Source organism: Cygnus atratus, chromosome 4 (assembly GCF_013377495.2).
Source record: "Cygnus atratus isolate AKBS03 ecotype Queensland, Australia chromosome 4, CAtr_DNAZoo_HiC_assembly, whole genome shotgun sequence".
NCBI classification, from domain to species: domain Eukaryota; kingdom Metazoa; phylum Chordata; class Aves; order Anseriformes; family Anatidae; genus Cygnus; species Cygnus atratus.
In genome coordinates this window covers 6,549,354-6,573,228 of record NC_066365.1, presented here as the reverse complement: position 1 = coordinate 6,573,228, position 23,875 = coordinate 6,549,354, and the positions used below count along the sequence as shown (strand labels likewise).

Here is a 23,875-nt window from a genome sequence, read left to right as displayed (position 1 = left end):
TCATAGGTAAAATTCCACTTTAACGTAAAAATAAATGCTGATTGAAAAATAAAGGCATGTTTACTGTTTCAGTGCTTCCTGGTTTAAACCATACTTCAAGTTCTCTTGACTGAATATTAGCGAGGAAGGATCAAGAAACACATATGGTACAGATAATTTTGTTTCGAGATAAAATGTTCCGATGAGCAAAGCTCTTGACAAATATGGACAGGCATCCAGCAAATGAATGTTGCAATCATTTGTTTGCACTGTTTTTATTAAGGCAGTATAATTATACAGTAAGATTCGTCTGTGTAAGATTAAAGGGCTTGTAAGTTATATACCAAGAGCTTTTTTTTTCACTGTTCTCCCAGAGTTTCTAAGGAACGAATAAGGTTATTGGAATTTTGATTTCCCCAGAATTATATCTTTTTTACACATACTATTTCAGCTTACTTTGTACTCTTCATGCCAGGTTCATTCCATACAAATTATTCAGGTATCTAAAACTGATTTTCAGATATCTATGTCATGTCTAAACTAGAAAACAGCTGTTTTTAAAATCATGTCAGGGAGTCAAGAATTCACTGGGATCTAGAATCACAGAAAACTCTTTCAAGTCTAAGTCTAGCTGTATCCTTTATTCACAAAATTACTTAGAAACCGTCTTTTTTTCTTTCTTTTTTTTATGGCACTGCTCTTGTCTACTGCTGAAATATAGGTGGCACATTCTCCGTGTACAAAATGAGATTTAATTAAGAAGTGTGGATTTCTAATTATTACAAACAAAAGCTCAATCATAAATTTCAGAAAAGGTTGTCAATTCAATGCTATCTAATGATTTTGTTTCTTAAGTACTATCACTATAATACTTACTTCCTCCCCTGCTTGAAACTATGGTGTATTGATAGCTAGCTTTTTAGTTATAATGTAATATAATAATTTATATATTATGTTCTGGTTGTTTCTAAGCAGGAACTAGTTATTTCTTTCTATACAACAAGACCAGTTACAAATTCAAGTGGGATTTTCCAAAAGTACTTCCAGTCAAGATACAGAGAAGGTGAAATAAGTGTTCTAAAAAGGATTTTTGTTTAGTACAATTGGATGATTTAAACACAAAGATCCAAGGACATTAATTATTGCTCATGATTTGGTGTGGTGCCTACATCTTTCAATCTCTACATTCATAAATGCGCATTGTCAGACGTATTACATTGGCAGGCAGTTTCAATGTATAACTGAATTGCCATATCATACCAGTGTAGGTGAATCAACAAATAGCTGGGGAATTTGGGGACTTTCTAATGATAGATGTTCTGCTGTTACATTAATATTTACAGTAATACTGGAAAACCTTTGAGGCGACGGGGCAAGGATTTTTTCTTTGCATTTGTCAGTGCTCAAATCTCTCTGCCCACTTTTTTCTGTCTCACGTATATCAGTTTTAAGTAAAAATTACAGTCAGTGCTTGGTTATTTTGGCTCTAAACCTGTAGTAGGTAGTTACTTGGTTCAAGTTTTACATTTACATTTAAAACTAGAAGGAGAAGTGGTCTCTGTGTACCTTGGGTGAAAAAAGGTTATATTTATAACAACTACCGTAACAGCACAAGCTGTAGGACCAAGCTGTGCATTTAAAATACCCCCAGTAGCAGGCATGGTGTGGCATGAAGTCAGCAGGTTCTTTGGTTCCTTAGGAAGCATCCTGCCTTTGAGAGTCAGGTACTAACCCGTGATGGTGTAGGGGATGGAAAGAGAATTATCTGCAGCATGTATTAAGGCAGTGTAAAAGCAGATATGCAGCAGTCTGATGTCCACTGTGTAGTGGACGGATAAAGCAGTGCCTGAAATTGGAGAGGACATGGGCAGAACTCTTAGCAAAGTATTTTATAGTTTTAGGTGTTTCTTTCTTACTCCTGATTATACAAGACCATCTATAACCATATTGCAGAGTACTCAAGCTGGGGGGGAGAGATAGGGGTGTTAGGGGGAACTGGTCACTTATTTTGTTTATTAGGGGCTCTCATCTAACTAGCCATTGGCACTCAGTTGTTATTTGTTTTTGTTTGTTTTCTTGTTTTATTTATTTATTTATTTATTTATTCCAGTCAGACTAAGCCTGTGAAGTTGAAGCAGGACCATCAGCAGCTGAAAAGGCTGCTCAAATTACACTTTCTTGTATTATTTAACCTCCTCTGCCCAACATTCTGCAATGCTTGCTGTTGAGAACCAGGAAAGGTATAGAAGGATAAAGCATGCCCTTTAAAAAAAAAAAAAAAGAAGAAGAAGAAGAAGAAACTTTATTTCATATTTTCTCAAAGAGAAAGTTATTCTTAGTGGGAGATTCAGGGAAGCCTGACCATCAGCAAAAATGAGATGGGTGTTCATCTCCTGGTCCCACGGCAGCAGCCCTAGTCCATAAGCATGGGCAGAATTGCCTACAGCTTTTGGTGTTTTTTTCTAAATCTTCAGAAGAGTGAAATGGGAGAGGAAACAGGTTAAGCAAAGCCCATGTGCTGCTTGCTTTAAACATCTTGCTTTAAATATCACACTTTAAATTTTGCAGAGCCTTCCTGTAAGGGTAGATCCCTGAGGGGGAGGACTTATGAATCACAGAATGGTTTGGGTTGGAAGGGACCTTAAAAACCATCTAGTTCCAAACCCCTGCCGTGGGCAGGGACACCTCCCATCAGACCAGGTTGCTCAAAGCCCCATCCAGCCTGGCCTTAAACGCTTCCAGGGATGGGGTGTCCTGGTTTTGGCTGGTATAGAGTTAATTTTCCTAATCTTCCTAGTAGCTGATATGTTGCTATGTTTTGGATTTAGGATGAGAATAATGCTGATAACGCATCAATGTTTTTAGCTGTTGCTGAGCAGTGCTTACACTGAGTCAAGGATTTTTGGCTTCTCATACTGCCCTGCCAGCGAGGAGCACAAGAAGCTGGGAGGGGACAAAGCCAGGACAGCTGATCCGTGGTGACCAAAGGGATGTCCCGTTCCACATAGCATCATGTTGAAAATAAAACTGGGGGAAATGGCTGGGGGGAGGCGGATGCTGCTCAGAGACTGGCTGGGCATCAGTTGGCAGCTGGTGAGCAATTGCGTTGTGCATCACTTGGGATTTTAATTCTTTTTTTTTTTTCTTCTCCCTTTCTTATTAAACTGTTCTTATCTCAACCCACGAGTTCTTGTACTTTTTCCTTGTACTCTCCCTGATGACGCTCGGGGGAGTGAGAGAATGGCTGTGTGGTGCTTAGCTGCCTGCTGGGTTAAGCCACACGGTGCATCCCCAACTTCTCTGGGCAGCCTGTTCCAGTGCCCCACACCCTTTGAGTAAAGAATTTTTTCCTAATATCTAATCTAAATCTCCCCTCTTCTAGTTTAAAACCATTTGCCCTTGTCTTTTCACTGTCACCTTGACAAAGAGTTCCTCCCCAGCTTTCCTGGAGATCCCCTTTAGGTACTGGCAGGCTGCCGTGAGGTCTCCCCAGAGCCTTCTCTTCTACAGGCTGAACAACCCCAGCTCCTTCAGCCTGCCTTCACAGGAGAGGTGCTCTAGCCCTCTGATCATCCTCGTGGCTCTCCTCTGCCACAGACCTGCTCTAACAGGTCTATGTCTACAACAGGCCTTAAGGAAGGATAAGAGACTAGATCTGGAGTCTGAGCTTTTAGCAGCAAGGTACCACTTCCAGGATGGACACAAGAGAGTTGGTATTGGGTTTTATAACCAAGACCTAGAGGCTGAGAGTGGTTTCATCCATATCCACTGGGTAAAACAGCACACAATTACAAGGGCAGGATGCAATACAGCTGCCTATATCCTCCCAACCTCACAAACCCTTGACTTGGCTGTGGTGGAAAGAGCACACCTCAGTGGGTGCTCCTTTGGGAATTGTGTGTGCAGGGTGAGGCCTGTCAAGAGGAAGAAAGAATGTAAGCGGTGGGAGTGTCAAGATGCAGGAGGGCCTCTGACTCAGACAGGAAGGAAAATGAAGAAATGTAGCAGTTGGAGAAGATGTGGGGAAGTGCGACTGTGAGTCAGGCTGGAGGGGAGGCAGCGGGATGTGAGCTGGCCTGTGGCAAGCGAGGCGAGAAGACAGAAAAGGAAGCATTGAAGAGTATCAGGATGTGGCATTCTGCACCAAACCCCCTCCAGGCTGGAGGACTGCATGACCAAGTTGCCGTTCATAGCCCTCCTGGTTGTGCAGCAGTGCCAGGCAAGTCGTGAGCAGTCTCGTGTCAAAACTCGGCTCTTGGCAGCTGTGGGAGTCATCCCTGTGTGGAGGCCAACTCCGTGACTGTATGCTGCTTCAGCCTCTCTGGGGCAAACATGGAGCTCAAGCTGTGTGTTTAGTAGTGTTCCTTCTTCTGCTTGTGTAACTCTTAAAGGGGGGTTCCTCACCAACAACTTGACCAGCCTAGAACAGAGGTGCAAAAGGTCGTCACAAACCTCGTCATTATACGTGCCATTTACAAGGTGTACATCTTCAGCTTCCTGCCATCTGCTTAGACCAGACATGCCTACTAATAGAAATCAACTATTAAAAACTTCCCTGTGCAAAACACCTTGGTTTATTTCACATTCCCCCTCCTGGGGAAAAGATTTGAGAGAGGGAGAGGAAGAGACAGAGAAGGGACCACACAGCAAATGTTAGGCTGTCTGTCTAACGTACTTCTGGAAAGTATTCATAGCCTAAGGAAGACAGCTGGATGAGATCTTTTGCGAAGCAAAATCCATTTCATAGTCAAAATAATATGTCACTTAGGCTTGAAAGTTACCTTTAATATTTCTGCTTTATTTCTAGATAGCATTTCTGGTATAATCAAGTGCCTTGTATTAGCGTGCCTTCTCTGTCCACTTACTCAGATCTGCTTCAAATGCTGTACCAGAGAATTACTTAGTTGTAAGGAAAGAGAAAATGTTTATTCATAAAATCCAAAGGCTAAAATAAGACCTTGCAAAGCTTTGTCTTTAATACATGGGTATATGATCAGTTAATGTCTATTACCACTGATTAATGATAGCAGACTGCACCCTTTTTTGCACTTTCTTAGTATTGGTATGTAAAATACTTTATTTTTTAATATATTTGTATGCTTTTTAGAAGTTTTTTTCCCAAGGGAAAAATTAGTACTACTGTCCTAAGTTTTCCATTTTCCAGAGTTTTCACAAATGCCATGCAAGGTGAAACCATCTCAGTAGTACAAAAAATTCCCCTTGAGCTTTCCACTAGGCCAATATAATGGAAATCCCTCTCTTAGTACTTTGAACTCCCTCATGCAGAGGAAAGTCTTGAACCTGGGTCTGCTGCATCCTGGGGGACTGCTGGAACCATGTAGTAGCTTTTGTATAAAAGAGCACTTTGTTTTTCTGGCTCATGCTTAAGAGGGAGCAGTAAGGTTTTGTGCCGATTCTAATCACAAGTATATGCCTTGAAAGTGAATTCCTAAGGGGAAAACAGCCGAAGAACAACTGCTTGGCAGGTCCTGACCTGGAGGCTTGGTTGAGAGTTGAGCTACGCGGTTGTATTTAAAGTGAATTGCTTCTGCCAGTGCCCAGAAGATACAACGCCTCTGGATTGTTAAAGTATAAAATTTTAGGTGCCTAATGCACGGGGAGAGTTAGAGGTCTGTGAACAGCGGTCTTACATTCAAGCGCCAGTATCATGCTTAAACTCAACTTTACTCATCTTGACTCCATGTTACAGTCAGAAAAAAGAGCATAAAATCACACTAAAACTAAATAATTAATCTACATCTTTTAAACTTTCTAAAGCCCAAAATGTTTTTCCTGATTTCTAGTGTAAAATAATGTGTGTATGGTCTTGAAGCAGTTGCTTTACATGACTTTAAAGATTTTAATTGTAGCACCGTTTACTTTTTTACAGGAAGAGTGTTGGATTTGGGAACTAAATTATCTTTTTATGTGAAATTGTTGTGACTGGCATTTGCAATGGACCTTTAGCATGAAGCTAATTCAGTTTTGCTGACTTTGACAGCAAAATAATAATTCTATCTGTTAGCATATTTATCAAAACTTTTCATTTTGAGAGTAATCAGTTAAGAACTGTGTTGTCTCAGGACGTGAAGGTCTCTTTTATTAAAGTTGTATTGAGGAGCGGAGAAGGACACACGGTCATACTGCAAACTGTAAATGAATTAATCCTCTGCCATTTTTAATTATCAGTGGACACTGAAGTTGAAGCGAGCATGTCATTCTGTGCTCAAGCCAAGTACTACCTGGTTGAGGTAGCTGGATAGCATGGTACTTGCAGGTGGTACAGATGTTCAGAGGCTGACCATACCTTTTCGTGGATGCTGGCAAGGCACAATATGCTTTTTTTTGCTTGCAGGCCCTGCCGAATAGATGTAGCTTGTCTCTTCTGGCGGTTTCATGTGTCCCAGTGAGCTTGCTAGATTCCTCAGCATGAATAGCTTCAGTAGGGTATAAGTGATGATGCATAAACTCAACAGGAATATAGCTGGCAATATATTGTGCAGGTATTCACAGTGAAGCTGTCATTTGGGGTTTGCTTTGATAACAACTGATTTTTTAGCATTGAAACCCGAATCCTCTTCTTTGCTTGTCAAGAGACAGGAAGGATATTATACCTCGCAGAACTGTTGTTTTCAGCCTCAGGAATGGCTTGCATTTGAAGAGGCGTTTCATACCCATCCACCTAGAGAGCTTTCCTTCTCTCTGTGTAAATAATCCAATTGATCAGAGTTGGAGCTTCCTTTGACGAGGTGATTAATTCTGAGGTCTGGTGGCACAGAGTTCTCATTGGATTTAGGGTCTGCTCGAAGGCTATTTAAACTGGTGAGTTTTGAATGAGGTTTGTGTTGTGAAGTTAGCTAACATTCAGGGAATAGTGCAAGGTTTAAAGTTGTTGAAGCTAATAAGCCTTCTTTGAAAAAACAATCAGAATTTCTTAGAACGTAACCCAGTGTGTCAGCAACATGCACAAAGATGGATTTCATTAAAGAGTCTGCATATAGTCAAATAGGGTGTGCTCAATGTTTTAGAGGCACAGCAGAGCAGTATATTTAAAAGTACATTTGAAATTATCGAAAGAATGTAAATGGTTTAGTCTCCTCAGTTCCATTTTTTAAAGCAGCTCTAACTGTTAGGACATGTTGAGACAGCTTGAATTCCTCCTATATTCCCATACCTCAGAGCTACCGATTGGCTCTCAACTTTCAAAAGCACCTAGTTGGTAGGAAGCCCCAGGGCCAAGGCTTGTGAATATAGTCTTTAGAGCTCAAGGGGTTTAAATACAAAAGTTAACCTTAGCTCAAGAAGGCCAGGCAGCTCATCCATGGCAAGGAGAGGATCCAATTTTTACTCACTGCTCGGAGTCTTAACTGGGTGATCTGAATTACTCCTTTAGGTCCTCTGAGCTAAAAGTAGCTTTTGTTATTTAATCAATCCCTTCTTACTCCAGTGGTCTTGGTAAAGGTTACAAATGGTAGACTCCCAACTGATAAATTAGTTATTAGAATTTTACTTAAGTTCTGAAGATACTTGGGTGCTTTCAAAAAATTTCAAGACATTCAAGGATATCCATTTTATCCCTGTAACTTATGTTTCATTGTAATAGAAATATAATTTGCATTATGACATTTCTTCTTTCTTTTATGTTAGCAGATGGACCATATCTTCAAATCATTGAGCAGCCAAAACAGGTAAGAACACTACATTTTGAAAATCTTTAAGATAGCTATGTCACTATGTTCAGCTTTGAATAAAGCTATGACTTAAGATGAGAGAGAAGGGTTGAAGAGGTTAAACTTAATAACAAATATGGCATTTAACCATGAGCAGTTTTTCCTCTCACTTTTGTAGTTAAATCATTTCCTGTTTTGTTCTGTCTTCATCTCTGTGTCTCTTTGGAAGTGTCATAAGACCAGAAAAAAATGGAGGGTTTTAAAAAATGTCTTGCTAAATATAGACTTGTCATCTTAGAAATGAGTGTTATAGTACCCCAGTATTTTGAAACGTAAATTCATAGACCAATCATGGGAGTTTTTTGTAATTTGTTTCACGTTTCTTGAAAGATGTGAAAGAAAAAAATCCAAACATTTCATTCCATTCCCAGAAGTTACAGGAAGTTTTGGCTTGTGTTTTGTCATCATGAAGAAATCCTGTTGTCCTTTGAGATTCCTTTTATCGCAGTTGGCTGTTCTGAATAACCCAAAACAAATGAAGATAAATACTTGAAAGTAACTTTTTTTGGTGACTCAGTAGTGAACGTTCACTTATGCTGCTCTGATAGTGTCAGTTTCATCCTAATGTACTGGTTATTATTCATGCAACTGAAGTACAAAGTAATTCTGGCTGGTGGCATCAGCAATTACAAGTATTCCTCCTTAAGCTGTTACAGTACGAAGTCCTTTTTTTTTTTTGCCTCTCCCACGTAGTTGCATAAAATCCTACATTATGCAGCTGTTAAGTAGATGGTTGTCTAGAAGCCATTCTGTCCTCTGCTTTGTCTTCTGCAAACGCATGTCACAATCCAGTCACTCTTCTAGGAGACTGTAGAGAACATCTGTTTCAGGCACACACTAAGGACATTTTTATACTGAGCATCCCTATGGGAACAGGCAACACTTAAGTGTCTTAGGTGAAACAGCAATGTACTGTGAACTTTTGGAAGAATATGCTGCCTCTTCCTTGTTTTAGATTATCCCAAATTAGGCCACGTCTTTGCATGGCAGAGCCTATAGTGTGCAGTGCCTAAAGAGAAACCACCCTTTTCCATACGTGACATCTCCACAAGCAGCTCTTTAGTGGAATGGCATGTGGCAAGCTGAGCGATGGTTTATAACAGTGTAATGAGGGTGATCCATAGGCAGGGTGCTGTGCTTGTGTTCTTTTTAGGAGCAAAGAGACAGTGGGGGAGAGTAGGACTGTATGTGTGAAAACACAGCTGCCATAGGAAGGGCAATAGACTGGGGAAGGCCACTCGGATGTCTGCTGGACCTGTTGGGCATAACGCACAAGAGGTGAAGAGAGACTGGATTGTCCCTGGCATCATGACTGTGGAAGTAGCTTTTCCTTCTGGACGACTTGAGTTCAAGCTCATCATAGTTGGGCACTTCACTTGCAATACACTTGGTCACTTGGTCACCATAGGAGGGCAAATATGTGATTTAGGATTAATTACACTGTCTGATCAGCATCTGAACAAAAGACAGATCTTTCCATTTGCTTGGGAGATATGTTCTTAAACTGAAAAGGCTTTGTTTAGTGAGATAGATGTTGAAGCTAATGGTTACAGAGTAATTTTTTGAGACGTTCACTGTCAGCTAATACAGACTTCAAATTCGGAGCTGCCTACTATTACAGTCCAAATGATCCTTGAAGGATGCAACACTTACCTGGTGCTGTTTGAACAGACACATCGGGAGGCCTGTATAAGACAGGGACTTTGCCAGAAATTGCAGGACTGTGGAGTAGGTCTGAAAGTATTCAAAGGTGAGGGCCATATAAAACAGCATAGCTGAGTTACCAAATACATTTGCTTAAGAGTTGCATCTTCTGTAAGTGTAGAATACTTAGTAAAGCAAAGGGAATATAATTTCCTGTAATAACAAAGGCATCCATGGACGTTTGTACTCTAGAGCGGTTGCTACTTGGTCATTCAATGTCCCCTGAATCTTTTGTGCTGCCTCTGGACTCTTCTCAGGGGTGCAGGTTTCCCATGCTTTTCCTACAAGGAAGAAGGATTTCTGTTTCATCCATGCTCTTTTTTCTATGATGCTGTGTACTTCCCTGATTGGTTGCAACCCTCTCTACCTAGCAGCTATTGTGGGAGAAAGAGCAACTGTTCTTAGATTCTCTGTCTTTTAATTTTTATCTTGTTTTGAGAGTATAAATAGGTCTCTGCCTTAAAATATCTTCACTTACTGAAAGAAGAATATCTGGTTGTTGCTGAAGTGTGAGAGTGAAAATAGGACAATTTCTCTGGAGCTACAGTTCAGTGGTGCTTTGTCAACCATTGCTCAGACATTTATGGGATGAGCAGTTGTAACTACCGTTTGTGGGCAAGTCGTGTGTGTGTGTGTGTATGCATGCACATGTGCATGTGCTGTCTTTTCAGTTTTGCTTTTAGAGCTTTCAAGTTTCTTTTCCTTTATTTCCACAGAGGGGTTTTCGATTCCGATACGTATGCGAAGGGCCTTCACATGGTGGACTTCCTGGTGCTTCCAGTGAAAAGAACAAAAAATCATTCCCTCAAGTCAAAGTAAGAACATAAAACTTTAATATTTTGCAAGCTGAATGTAAGTGCATGTAGGACCTTACTGCAAATCATCACACTTTTTTATGAAATTACTCTGACTGGCTGCACTTCAATTCCCACTTTAAAAGTGAAATTGATTTTAAAAAGCAAGTAGTTTTCAGATTTGTGGAGATACTTTGGCACCATACTTATTTGCTAGCAGTTAAGCAGTAAGCTTTCCTACATCTACCACCTCACTGTCCTTGTGCACACCAATGGAGCTCTTCTGAAAGGTAGTGTTTTAGTATAATGTAAGGCCTAAGATGGTCAGTTACACCACTACCAGCGTAATGCTAGAGTCCAGTCACTTATTCCAGTTCAGTCTAAAATGCTATTTACCAAGTTTTCCTCCTTTTTCTATTCATATTACTCCTTACTCTAGAGTATTGAGTCCTTAAGTTCTTAAGGACTTCATCCAGATTACTTTAAAATCAACAGAAATTTTGTCATTTTAACAGGAGTAGCATTATGTTCAGGAGTTCGCTGAATCTCTTTCTTTTATTCCAGGAATAATTCAAGCATGTTAATCAAAGAAGCATTCTGTGCTAGCACAATATGAAGATTATAACAGTGATGATTAATCATTCTAGGATTAGGGATGAACTTTCTTTGCCTAAGGTTCTTGCAGCAAATTCTTTCTGCACAGAAGTGGGGAAAAGACGCACCGTGTTTTCTGCATTTTTTTGAACTTAATGAACTCTGTCTTGTCGCTGTGTTATGTCTTTGATGAACTTACTGCGCTAGAGATTGTCTCATGAGGAGCAGGGTTAATATTTTTTAATTCTGGTGTTGTATTTTACTCCATTACAGGGAGATAAGGGAATGGAAGGGTGGCAAGCAGTTAGCATCTGGACTAGGCCTTGATGTGTGCCACTCATTAACTTTCCCTGTTGTATGCATGTAGTTCTTTTGCAGTTCTTGAGAAAGAGTAGAGTTTGGAACAGTTGCATGTCCATAATGAATCAGTATGAGCATGACTCAATGGAAAATAATCAGCATTGGCTGAGTTAGCCTAGGGGGTGTTAGTCTGGCAAATTGAGAAGAGGCTGAAAAAGCTGATTTCATGTAGCCTTGCAAAACTGTTAAGAAAAATTGCCAGCCCAGGCAAAGAATCTACTTGCTTTTCCCTTTCCTATTGTGACGATAATGATGAACCATTGAATAAAATTTTACTGGTATGTTCAAATAAAAAGAATGTACCTCAGTTGAGCCAGATCCTTGGATTCCAATTCTATTTGTACTGATGATTAATACAAATAATTATCAGTTGTTATTGATGATACTTGTTATGTTATTGTATTTCCCAAAGGTGTGATGGGACACAAAATAGCATAACGAGATAAGCAATGAGAAGTTCTATAGGGAATGGAATTTCTCTGTGGAAAAACTAGAAAGCAAAATGTTCTTTGGCTTTCCATCAAACCTGGTTTCATTGATCATCAGATTTTAATTTCATCTAAAGCTCCCCCAACACACACGTGTCCCTTCCCCTCCCTTCCTCTCGTCCTACTGTGCGCATCTGGTTTTTTTCTAGTACAAATCCCCACATGGCAACACCTGCTGGGAGAGGCTGGCAAAGGAACACAACAAGTAAATTCCTCAAGGCCATTGCTTGTTAGTGCTTGTTCTCGATTCAAGTGGTGCCAGTAAAGACAGAACCGTTTCACACCTTTTCCTGTAAGTCTCTCCTGTGTTTTGTCAAAGGGTGCTCACCTTGTTGTAAATGAGACAAGCACAGTTGAAGATTACTGTATTTTATTTTATTTTTACAGTTATGTCAAGGCTTTCACCATAAACCTCCATTTGTTGATCATGGTGATGCAAAAGGGCAGTAGTGTGAGCATTGGCTGTTCTGTAAAAAGGAGGCTTTGTGACAGATCTTTAAACCTTGGCCATGGGGTGGGTGGTCAGTGCAGCTCGCACCAGGGTCTCTCTTGTGCTTGGCCAACTCTGCACAGGAAGCTGATGCAATTTACCAGTAGCCGCCATGGGATGTTCTGAAAATACATGTCTTCAGTGCACTAAAAAGCACTGCAGTCTCCCTACCCACTTTTGTTAGTATTATGGGTTAAAAGCCTGAAGAAAAACATGTATCTGATATGACTTCTTGCATAATGTGGACTATTGAACCTCACCCTTTTTTTTCCTGCACCTACTCCCTAACTTCCAGCTGAGCTGGAAAGCATAAAGATGTGTCTTTCATTTCAAGTGCTGAAGACTTTGCCATGTTTCTAAGCAAGATGTTTTGTTAGTTAATTACATATTTAACCACCTCCTGTAGAGCATATTAGGAGATGGTATACACCAGGAGTTAGTGCAGCAGTTCTACGGTGCCAGCGAGTCTTTGTACTTGAGACAAATCTGTACTGGCTGGCAACTTGGAATTGATTTAAAAACTCTTGTTTTAACAGCACAGTAGCACAGTCATAGCAAATGGAGTCCACTTACCAGTAGTATATTTCCTGTAATATCAAAAATAGGATTCATTCAACTTCATACTTTAGGGCCTTGTATTCCTTTGTTTACTGCCATCTTTGCTAATAGTAATCTTAATGTTACGTACAAAACATGTTGTGTTTTTAGAGGATTTAGTGGATTTTATATAACTTCACAGAGGAGCTGCAGATATTGAACATACTATAATGAAGGAAGGTTTCATGGCAAGCTACCTAAAATTCTCCGGTTTAAATTTCATTTCCGTCTGCTTGATGAAAGTAACACTAGAAAATTGAGTCTATCTAAAATACCATTTAGAACAGCTGAAATTGAAGCTTTTGAGCTGTTTCCTCATAATATGCTTGTTGTCCAGGTAAAAGACAGTTGTATTTCTGTAGTTGGATATAGTTATTCTATATCCAAATAACAACAGATTTGCTCTCCCAAAGCTCTCTAAAGAGTTTTAGAACAACAACAACAACAAAAAAAAAGAACCACCAAAAGAACAAAACTGGATTGTCTGATATTATCACCAGCTCACTGAATAAGTTGCTTGTTTTTATGCATTTGGAAAACTGCCAGACAACTTCCATAGAAGATTTCCACTCACCTTGTTACACATTTACTATGTATGTCCTGATCTTGCATACTGATGTTAGTGTATTCATGTTTGACACTGAAGTGCTTGATCCAGTTTTGGGTGTGAAAATAATTTGCTGAAAATAGCGGTGTGAAGGAAATGTCCTGAGTTTTCATCTCCTTGGGGGCAAATCTACATGGGTGGCTGCAAACAAATTCACGTTGCCTATTCTGTGAGCTGGATGTAAATGAGTTCCAGCCCAGAGGCTGGGTAACCACTACTGCTCAGAGATGTGCCCAAGCTAATGAGTGCTGTCTCTCTGCCGATGAGTCTGGACATAGTGCGGTTCAGCTTGTGAATCAAAGCTGAGTACCAGTTAGGCAGTCCCGAGCCCAGGCGCCCAAACAGGAGCACTGCCCATCCAGACATGTCCTTGGGCTATATCCTAAATTATGCCTCAATTTGGAGATAAGGTTTTTTTATTGAAATCAGGGGGATTTCAGCACCTACTTCAAGTTCAGGAGGAAAATCTGGAAAATTAGGCAAGTTATTTAGTTGATGAACTTTCTTGTTGAAGAGAGGAGCAACATACTTGCTTTTTTTCCCTATAGGAATTAAGTAGTGGAGTGATAGATCACTGATTACGGATTAAAGATTAATTCAGTCAACGGCCAAGAAAAGAAATAATCACTAGTCAAAAACGAGCAGATTTTTTATTATAAATCTTTAATGCCTCTTGAAAACCTGCACTGAACCAATTCAACCGAAGCTAAATTCAGGGAGATTTGTGCTTTTTACTGCCATGGCTGGTTTGGCTGAATATGGAGTACTGGGGCCCTGTACTTGGGCTCCTAAGGCAGTGCACCAAAGTCTGTATTTTTGGTGTAAGAGCGACCTCAGATTCAGAGGATCAAAAGATCTACAACTCCCATTGATTTAAGTTACTTTACATTGCTTGTTCTTAGGTGGCCTAAAGGTCTTGGGTCTATGTAAGTATTCAGTTGCCTAAACAGTTCCTACCAAGCCTGAAATGTCTTGTCTTAAACTGGCAACTGAAAAAAAAAATAATGCTGTTCTCTGAAAACATGGCATTTATGAAGGGTGAGTGATGCCTCATCTGTGGAACACTTTTTGTGTGTGAGTATTTAAGGCAGCACTGGTCATACTCAAAATGTCAGGCAGGATTGGGGATGTAGCTGCTATAACAAAGTGATTAGAAAGAGAAATAGATATTTTTATCATTGCTGGTTTTGTATGTTTGACATGGTCCTTTCCATCATTTGCTTTCTTTAGTTAACTGCTTGGTTTCACTTCTTGCTTGTATGAGTAACTCAAAAAAACATCTTTCAAGTAGAAAAATGTTTTTCTACAAGTTTTTTTTAAGTTTTAGAAAGTATAAAAAACTGTTTGGGGTCTGGATCTCAGGAAGATGTGAAATAACTGAAAAACCTTTCAACTCTTGTTTTGAAATTGACTCAATTTCAAGTTCACAGGGTCCTCTTAATCTCTCAGACAAATCTCTCTCAAACAGGAACAGCAGATAAATGTGAGCCTGCAGCATTTTAACTTTATCAGATTAGATCAATTGAATGCTGCTTCAGTACAGGATGTAATCAAGTATTACAGCTATGCTCTTCCCAGGAACTCCTTATTTTCTTTTTTTTCCCCAATCTTTAATTTGGTGTTCAGTAGCTAGTTTTTCAGATCACAGGTCTGATTTCGAGTGATACAGCTCCCAAACGCTGTCTCCTCATATTGTGTATGTGTTTTCCTGTCAACACCATAATCATTGGGTTTCTGTATGGGTATTCATCACTGTAATATACTCTCTACCTTCTAACACCTTTACATGAAGGAAAAGGTGATAGTTATTTGTATATCTTAATAGCAGAAAAAAAATAGGTTATTCTGAAGTTGTGGTATCAATGATTCAAGGACCCAAAAATGATTTCAGGCTTAGTTTATGTTATATAAGGCTGGTTAACCAATGGGACTATTTTGTTGGCCACTGAGATAATCTGGATATCTCAAAATCAAGTAGGAAATACTGTCTGTAAGACATACAGGTAGGAAACAATTCAAGGACATCCTATAGCCTCTGCAGCATAGGATGTCAGACTAGATGACGAAAATAGTCCTTTCTTGTCTAATGACCTATATAAGGTATTACGTTTTAAGAACTCTTTTGTTTTTCCCCTGAGAGAGACTACAAAGATCATGCTGAGCTGAGTAACAGGGGGAGATTGCAATCTGGTTACCACTGCAGTTATATGTTCTGCTTTCAGAGGCTGGAAAGTCCTTGACGTGCAGCAGTCCTACCTACAGTTTCACTGTGGTTTCTACAGCTGATGAAGGATTGTCTTGAACTTTTCTGATGTGATACAAGAACATGCGTGTTACTCATAATGAATATAACACTATAGATGTGCTGGGAACTTTATAGCAGGGAGAGGCTTGTTTAGTGAGGGAAGAAAAGAAAATATTTTTTAAAAAGCTCCTCTCTCAGCCTTAATTGTAGTAATGAAGGTGATATGTGGCATAAAACATAATCATTTTTATTTTCACATCACTTTGTGAAAGTTGCACAGGGATCCTTGCATTTTCTCACTGCTGATAAATGGGTAAATGGTGAAGGAGTGATAATTCAGTGTGTTTGTACAGTTTCAGTCCAGGAGAGGTTACAATTTGGGAACAGGAGAAAGCATGAGTACCCTGTGTTTCATATTTCAGAAAGCAACACTTGCAAAATCCACATTAATACAGTATTATACAGTTACCTTGCAGGCAGTGAGTAATGAGAATGCCTTTGCACACCTGTTCCTCCTGGAACACCTTTTTCATAGTTTGGGTGGTGTTTTTTTTTTTTTTTTTGCTTTTAGCAGCGAATAGGAAGACGGTGAAGGCACACGTTGTATGTATGCAGAGTGTTTCAACTATGATGGAAGGGATTCAAGAGAGGGGTTAAGTGGAGTGAAGGAAAGGTGGCAGGACTTAATAATGTGGTGAAATCGTGGCAATCCCCGGTTATCTGCATTTTATCAACAATATAACCTTAAGTATTCAGTTCATCACCAATTCATCACTTTAATGTTTATCGTGATCCTTTAATACCTTGGTTGATTAGATCTATAAGCTGCTGTAATACAAAGAACTTTGCCTCGGGCACATTAGAAGAAAAATTAGAAGAGGAGGGAAAAAAACAACATTGATAAAAGGGTTAATTAAGTGAATTGGAAGGGAAGGTAATGTTTGCTTTTTTAAAGTGAGATAATTTTATATTTGGCATAATTTGAAAATGATGCATAACCGATAACCGAGTTGAAGAGTATTACTTATGAGGAAAGAAAATAATGTTTGAATAATATATGTAAAGCAACTAACTTACCAAAATGATATATTGTTAGTAATTTTAGGGGTTTTTTTGAAGCATTACTTGACATCACAATTTTAAAAGCTATTAAAAATGTATGATGATTAGAAACTATAATGAAGGAAAAAAGCTTCATAGTCCTCCAGAGTGCCTCCTAAGGCACTCAGTTTATCATAACTGACTAACAATGTCTATTGTGAATTTAATGTACTAATTGAAGTTTAAGGAGAGCAATGTAGCATAACTGGCTAGAAAGTGAAACTGGTGTTCATGATTTGGGAAATAGGTCGCTCTCCCTTACATTTGTTTTATTTCTTAACTTTTTTGTCACCACTGCTGCCATTTGTACGTTAACTTGAATTACTAAAAAAGTGTTGACTTTGTGATGATCTGTTGCTGTTATTTTGTCACTTGGAATTCATGAGAAGACACATTCACATTTCTCCTGTGTAAGCTTGATTGTACTTAGCTGACAGAAAACACTCAACTGGAATCATTGCTTGTTCCATCTTTAAAAAAAATAATAACAATTTTATCTTTATTTACAGATTTGCAATTATGTTGGACCTGCAAAAGTAATTGTCCAGTTAGTTACTAACGGGAAATATGTCCACTTGCATGCTCACAGCTTGGTGGGTAAATTTTGTGAAGATGGAGTATGCACAGTTAATGCAGGACCTAAAGATATGGTTGTAGGGTAAGTCTGTCAAATATATTTGTAAAACTGAACTAAGGTAGAGAGAATCAATTAGAAACACTATAAGAAGCAATACAAAATTTTTACTAATAAGCAGCTAAGTGGAGTGCTAGTCTTCATGCTCTAATGTGTGCTTTGGATGTTAAACAGAAAAATAGACTAGGTTTCTGTTTTACCTCTTTAGAATATGGCCTAGGCAGACCAAATAGATTAGAGCAAATAATTTTCAGTTAGAATTTGTAGAATTTTGGTCTCTCGATGTGCAATCCAAATTTGTACTGCAAGCTCATTCTTTAAAACGTTAAGTAGGTTTGTTCGGAAAGACCGGACTGTAATGTTACTGAAGAAAAGTTTTCATTACCTTTTTGATCAATATTTTACCATCACTGAAATACACCAATAGGAATATAGCGAAGAGAAAAGCATTAAGAAAATGAAGTTAGTAAATTTGAAATTAATGCAAGACAGGTATAAACATGAAAATACTAAACGAGTCAAACTTTTTAAGTTTAAAGCAGTAAGATTATAGTGAAATTGTAGTTGGTCTGTTCTTGTTTAATTTAAAAGAGTAATTGTTTATATCAGTAAATGGAACTCAGGCTCCTGTCTACGTTTTCAGGCTTAGATCAGGTTTCATGCTGGCTGTGAGTTTTAGTTCTGTGATCTCAAGAATGTCTTTGTTGGTGAAGAAGAAGAAGTTTAAAAAGCTGAGGAGGTTGGGAGAGAGAGATTCTTTTAAACTGTAACTTTTGATGTCCAAGCCCAGTGCACTAACTTTACCAAGCACGGCAATTTAAATAGCTTTATTTGAAATGCTCCTTTTCATCTTGAAAAGTTTGGCTCATTTCCTAACCTGTCTTGTTTTTCATCAGATGTTTAGAAACAGCTTTCGTATCCTCAATTGACCCATATGAAAATTGAGTTATTGTCTTGTTTTCATACTTCCAGATCTAATTGATTTTTGAATGTGCCAGGAGATTTTTACAAAAGCATATTTTGTATTATGGAAATTTTCATTCAGAGATACCTGAAGTGTCTCGCTGAAAGCCCATAGCCCAGCCTAAAACATTTTCTTTGGAAAACTTACACTGTTTTTAGCTTGCTCTCTAAGTCAGTTTGAACTGACCGAACTTCTTCTGATCAATTGCTTGCTTTGCGTAACAGCCATAAAATTACATATTAATGACAGAGCAAACAAAGTGTGACGAGCAGATTTTCAAAGGTTTTCTTAGTTGCTTCCACAGTGTAAGTCTGAAAACTAATAGATTACCTCTTACGCCATGGGAAAGTCCTGTGCAGCCATATGATCATTGCCATATGGTGGTACACGTTTTACATGCTTTTTAAGGTTGGCTGAAATTTTCAAGCTGGAGTTCAGCGGAGCAGCTTTCTCTGGTAAGAGAGACTGCCTGCTGCAGGTTTGGCATAAGACATTAAGAAAATATTTCTCTCAATCAAAATTTGTCAGGTTTGCAAACCTTGGAATACTTCATGTCACAAAGAAGAAGGTGTTTGAAACTCTGGAAACACGCATGATAGATGCTTGCAAAAAAGGATACAACCCAGGACTCTTGGTGCATCCTGAACTTGGCTATCTGCAGGCAGAAGGATGTGGAGACAGACAGCTAACTGGTATGTGGAAATGGTGGCCTGATTTTAATAGGTCTTTTACTAAAAAACAGACTTGGCTTCTGAAAATGCAGATTCTTAGCCAGAAAAAGGTCCTGGGTAGGAAAACAGCCTATGGCTATGTGCTTGTTGTGTATTGTTGCTGTGTTTTAGGAAATCTGAAAGTTTTTGTTGTTAACACGCACATGAGTACAGAACAAATTTCTTCCGTAGCTGCCTGTACCCTCCTCGACGCCTATATTTCATTGCTCTTATCCTGTTTAGTAAGCTTATAACTAGAGTCATTTTGTGTTATCGCTGTGAGACATGATATCACAGAATCACCGAATTGTAGGGGTTGGAAGGGACCTCGAAAGATCATCGGGTCCAACCCCCCTGCCAAAGCAGGTTCCTTAAAGCAGGCTGCCCAGGTAGGCGTCCAGACGGGCCCTGAATATCTCTAGAGAAGGAGACTCCACAACCTCCCTGGGCAGCCTGTTCCAGTGCTCCGTCACCCTCACCATGAAGAAGTTCTTTCGCATGTTGGTGCGCAACTTCCTGGGCTCAGTTTTGTGGCCATTACCCCTTGTCCTTTCCCCACAAACCACTGAAAAGAGGTTGGCCAAATCCCTCTGTCTCCCACGCTTCAGGTATTTATAAACATTGATAAGATCCCCTCTCAGTCGTCTTTTCTCCAGGCTGAACAGACCCAGGTCTCTCAGCCTTTCTTCATAGGGAAGATGCTCCAGGCCACATATCATCTTTGTGGCCCTCCGCTGGACTCTTTCCAGGAGATCCCTGTCTTTTTTGTATCAGGAAGCCCAGAACTGGACACAGAATATCCCTAAGTAACCATGGGGACTTTCTTTGAGGGTACCTGTTTAGTTCAGCTGTGCTCCCTGTAAAACCTGTGGTCTACATTGCTTTCAGGAATCATATAAAGGGGCCAGCCTACTCTTTATCGCTTTAATACCTGGCATTCAAATGTCCTTAGGGGCAGCCTCTGTCCTTTTCACAACCTTTTTAAACTGAGAGCAGAAAATAGTCATTTTCTGTATGTCTCTTAATTATATACCTTATCTTAAATAATATCTTACTCACAAACTGCAAGATGAATACAGTATATTGTGAACAGCTCCTCCTCTCTGAATAAAAAGATAGAAACCGATGGATACTAAATGAAAATGTTTCCTTGCTATTGGTGCTTTTTGATAGTAATGTTTGGAAAATGCACAGTCCCCCACCCTTTGTGTTAATTCGTGTGTACTATTTGTTGGTTCCAGAACGAGAAAGAGAAATTATTCGTCAGGCAGCAGTACAGCAGACTAAAGAAATGGATCTCAGTGTGGTGCGTCTTATGTTTACAGCCTTTCTCCCCGACAGCAATGGCAGTTTCACACGGAAACTTGATCCTGTTATATCAGATGCAATATATGACAGCAGTAAGTGTATTTGGCTTTAATTACCTTTTCAATAAGGGGCAAGCTTTTTTACATACGAAAATGGTATGTAGATACTGCTATAGCTAGGTAGCCCATGGATATTGGCCCCATGTCTATCCAAGTACACATGGTATCATTCTGTTGTTAATAGATATTGATGTAAGCCCTAAAGGAAGTTTTTATTTTGCTGTTAGCATGTTTAATCCTGCCATCTGTATTGTGAGGATTCTGTAAATTCTTCCTATATTGTGTTTGAATTTTGCAGACTTGTCTTCTTATTTTCAGTTGCTGTCTGTGGCAAAGCCTTGTCACATAAGATGTGAGGAAAAACTTAACTTTACTTCAGTCTTTCTTGAGAATTACACACTTTTCAGTTTTGCTGGCCATCTGCTTGCCCTTGTTTTCTGAGACTAAAACAACCAGAGTTTTTGATCCATTTATTTCCTCTGGACCTGTCAGTATTTTTATACTTGTGTTACATCTCTCTATTTGCCCCTTCTCTAAGTGAATCTTTTCACTTTGTTTCTCCTTGTGCCTTTGGATTATACTTACTCATTTCATCTGAACCCTTTCTGCTGCCTGAGTTTTCCTCCCTGTACCTGTGGGTTGCCACGTTCCTGATAATCATTATTCAATGAGTCAGAAAAAGTACCATTTTCTTTCTTTGTCCAATGGTCATCAATTTATATGGACAGAGTCTGGATGAAAAGGTAGTAAATGCAGCTGTTCTAAAGCTTCTGTAGAGTGTTGCCTGCTATTAGGTGGAGAATGCAGGCCTACTTTGTGTTTGTTCACTGTGTGAGAAAACATGATGTCTGATACTCGTATGGCACATGTGTCCCTTATTTTCTGGATGAGAAGACTGTTTTTTCATCTGCAGGTTGAGGTGATTTGCCTAATAGTGTCTTTAAGGAATACTGATTTTCAATATTAACCATTACAGATTCCATTTGTCTTCTTACTCTTAAGTACATAATGATAGCGAGCATTGGTAAAGCAAAGAGGAAGAGGAGGACAAAGCATCAACAGAGGCAGAGCATTTATCAAGCCGTATAGAAAAACTATTGAAGTTATCCTATCCTTACAAATCTGACCATCAAAATTTTGACTCCAGCTAAGGAGAATAATAGAAAGGGAAAATATGCATGCTTCTGCTGTTTAAGTTACTACATAGCTTTCATTTGCTAGATTTTTAGCTCCCAAGGTGACCTCTTATCTGTTGATTCCAAAAGATTTTTCCTTTTTTTTTTTTTTTTTCTAATGTCCTTTTTTGAACCATCCAAGTCTTTTCCACAGAGAGGACACAATTTGTCGCATAATTGTCCATCACACGTGATTTAATTATCAGATGATAGCTCTATCTCAAGAACACATAGGTGTCCATTGATGCCTCTGCTAAGATCTGTGGAGGTGAGCTTTTTGATCGCAGTCTGGTATGTTGGTCAGGGACTGAGGTTGCTTTCAAGTAAGCCACAGTGCAGAGCAAGCATTGCATATTGCATTAACCTAGTGACTTAAAGGTAACAGCCTTCAGCAGTGTCACATTGCAAAGAAAACAGGAAAGAAAATGTTCTCTTGTAATGCCCTCTTGTCATAAAGTTAGTGCTAATGCAGGATGCAGTTCACTGCTCTGTTTCTGTACTAGTGCTGTAATTGTCCTGGAATGGCCAGGGCCTTATTTTATAGTTAACAGTTCACTCAGAGCTTAGAGCACACAAGATTACACCCGTAAGATGAAAAACTGTTGATTCATCCTTTTTAAAAGTCATAGACAAATTTAAGTGGGTTGAATTGGTGGCTTGTCTTTCTGTTGCATTTGTGTATTTTTATTTTTACTTTATGTAATCTAGAATTGTCGTGAAGTTAAACATTTTTAAAATCTTTTCCTTTCAATAGAAGCTCCCAATGCCTCCAACTTAAAAATTGTAAGAATGGACAGAACAGCAGGGTGTGTAACAGGAGGGGAAGAGATTTACCTTCTCTGTGACAAGGTTCAGAAAGGTAAGTGTCCTGGGTATTGTAAGGCACACCAGGGGGTTCATCCGGAGTAACACGTGAGGCCTGCTGGGCTGTCTTACTGTTCTCCTGTTCTGATAGCGCAGCAGGATGTGTAAGTGCTCAGCCTTTCTGGAAGCCAGGCCAGCAGTCCAGAAAATGAATAAATCAAAATAGGCTTGCAAAGCAAATTCAGTGTATGTTGCCTCCCCAGAGACCACATGATCAACTTTGTTCTTCTCAAATTTCTGCCCTTCCCATGTTCTATTTTTATTTTTTTTTGGGTAATGGGTTCTGGGTGATCTTTGATTCCATTATCTCACACCTGCTCTGAATTATTCTAAAGTTTCTGATTTATTATTAAGTTTCTGACTATAAAGGGTAAGTATGAGCATTCAGTATTAATCACCAATGGGAACTGAATGTTTTCAGTGCTGCTGCTAATAACTTCATTTTTGTGTATATGCTAATGGTAGAGATTACTCAGGGTAAACTGATACTTCTTACACACTTGTTTTAGTAATTTCTGCTCGTGGCTATGAATGTGTCAGGATTGGGCTCTTAATGGTTTATGTGGTTGTTTGTAGTATTTGGGCTGAACTAAAAAGAAAAAAATAAACAAGGAGTGGGGTAAATCCTTTGCATTTTTCAGCTATAGGTGATACCTGGGACTCCCTGGCATAGATTGGATGGCAGAGCAAGTGCCCAGTTCTCACCTGTTTGCAATGAGTCTCTGCTCATGTTGTTAAAATCATGTTGCTGTTTTCCATTAATGCAGGCTATCCTCTTCTACCTCTCTTCCTTGCCATGTTCTTCTACCAGTTTATCAGGAAAGAGAGAGCACTTTGGGGGCTTTGAAAAAACTGTTTTCTTCAGTAGTGTGTATACCCTCTGCTTTCAGGAGAACTGAGATGAAACATAAATCTTGTGCACAAAATAAATAAATAAAAGTCTGACTCAGTGGAAGCCCCGAGGTGGGGTTTCCCCTCAGCCCTAGTGGGGTTTCCCCTGACCTCACTGCTCTCAGAAACCTCCTGCCTGAAGGAACTTGAGCATGCAGGACAGCAGGACTGGAAGTGGTGGTTCGCAATCTTGAGACTAGCAGGTGGTGGATCAGAGGAAGCAGTCAGCCTGCTCCAAAAGCATGTCCTGCTTCAGTCACCCCACGAGGAAATAGTTTTGCTATTGTTTCTTCTCAGAGGTGCTGGGGAAGGAATATACAAGCGTGGTATTTCCCAAGCTCTCCTAAAAATATATAAATAAGTAACCAAATAGAGAACGAAAGAAAAGTTGTTTAGAGGAGCAGAAGCCAAATCTCATGTTTATGGCGTGGCCTGTGCTGTGTTTGGGGGGTGAGGGATCGCTGTTGACAAGCTGCTCGCTCACACCTCTGCCGTCTCACTGAGCCGCAGCTCCGAATGGCGCTCTGCCAGCAGCAAGCGGAACTTGAACTGTGGCACTTCGGGTTTTGCTACAGTTTTTT

General features: G+C 39.5%; 1 protein-coding gene across 2 annotated transcripts in view; it reads left to right on the top strand.

Moving 5' to 3' along the window:
- Positions 1 to 23,875, top strand: part of NFKB1 (nuclear factor kappa B subunit 1) — a 58,110-nt gene that overhangs the window by 14,658 nt on the left and 19,577 nt on the right. Inside the window, exons 4-9 of one of the 2 annotated variants that reach the window (XM_035539742.2) lie at positions 7,627 to 7,667; positions 10,130 to 10,228; positions 17,199 to 17,347; positions 18,816 to 18,979; positions 20,239 to 20,397; positions 22,294 to 22,398. In XM_035539742.2, coding sequence (XP_035395635.1) covers positions 7,627 to 7,667; positions 10,130 to 10,228; positions 17,199 to 17,347; positions 18,816 to 18,979; positions 20,239 to 20,397; positions 22,294 to 22,398 — 717 coding nt within the window. The remainder of the gene's footprint in view (positions 1 to 7,626; positions 7,668 to 10,129; positions 10,229 to 17,198; positions 17,348 to 18,815; positions 18,980 to 20,238; positions 20,398 to 22,293; positions 22,399 to 23,875) is intronic. The other variant, XM_035539750.2, reaches the window with a different exon arrangement.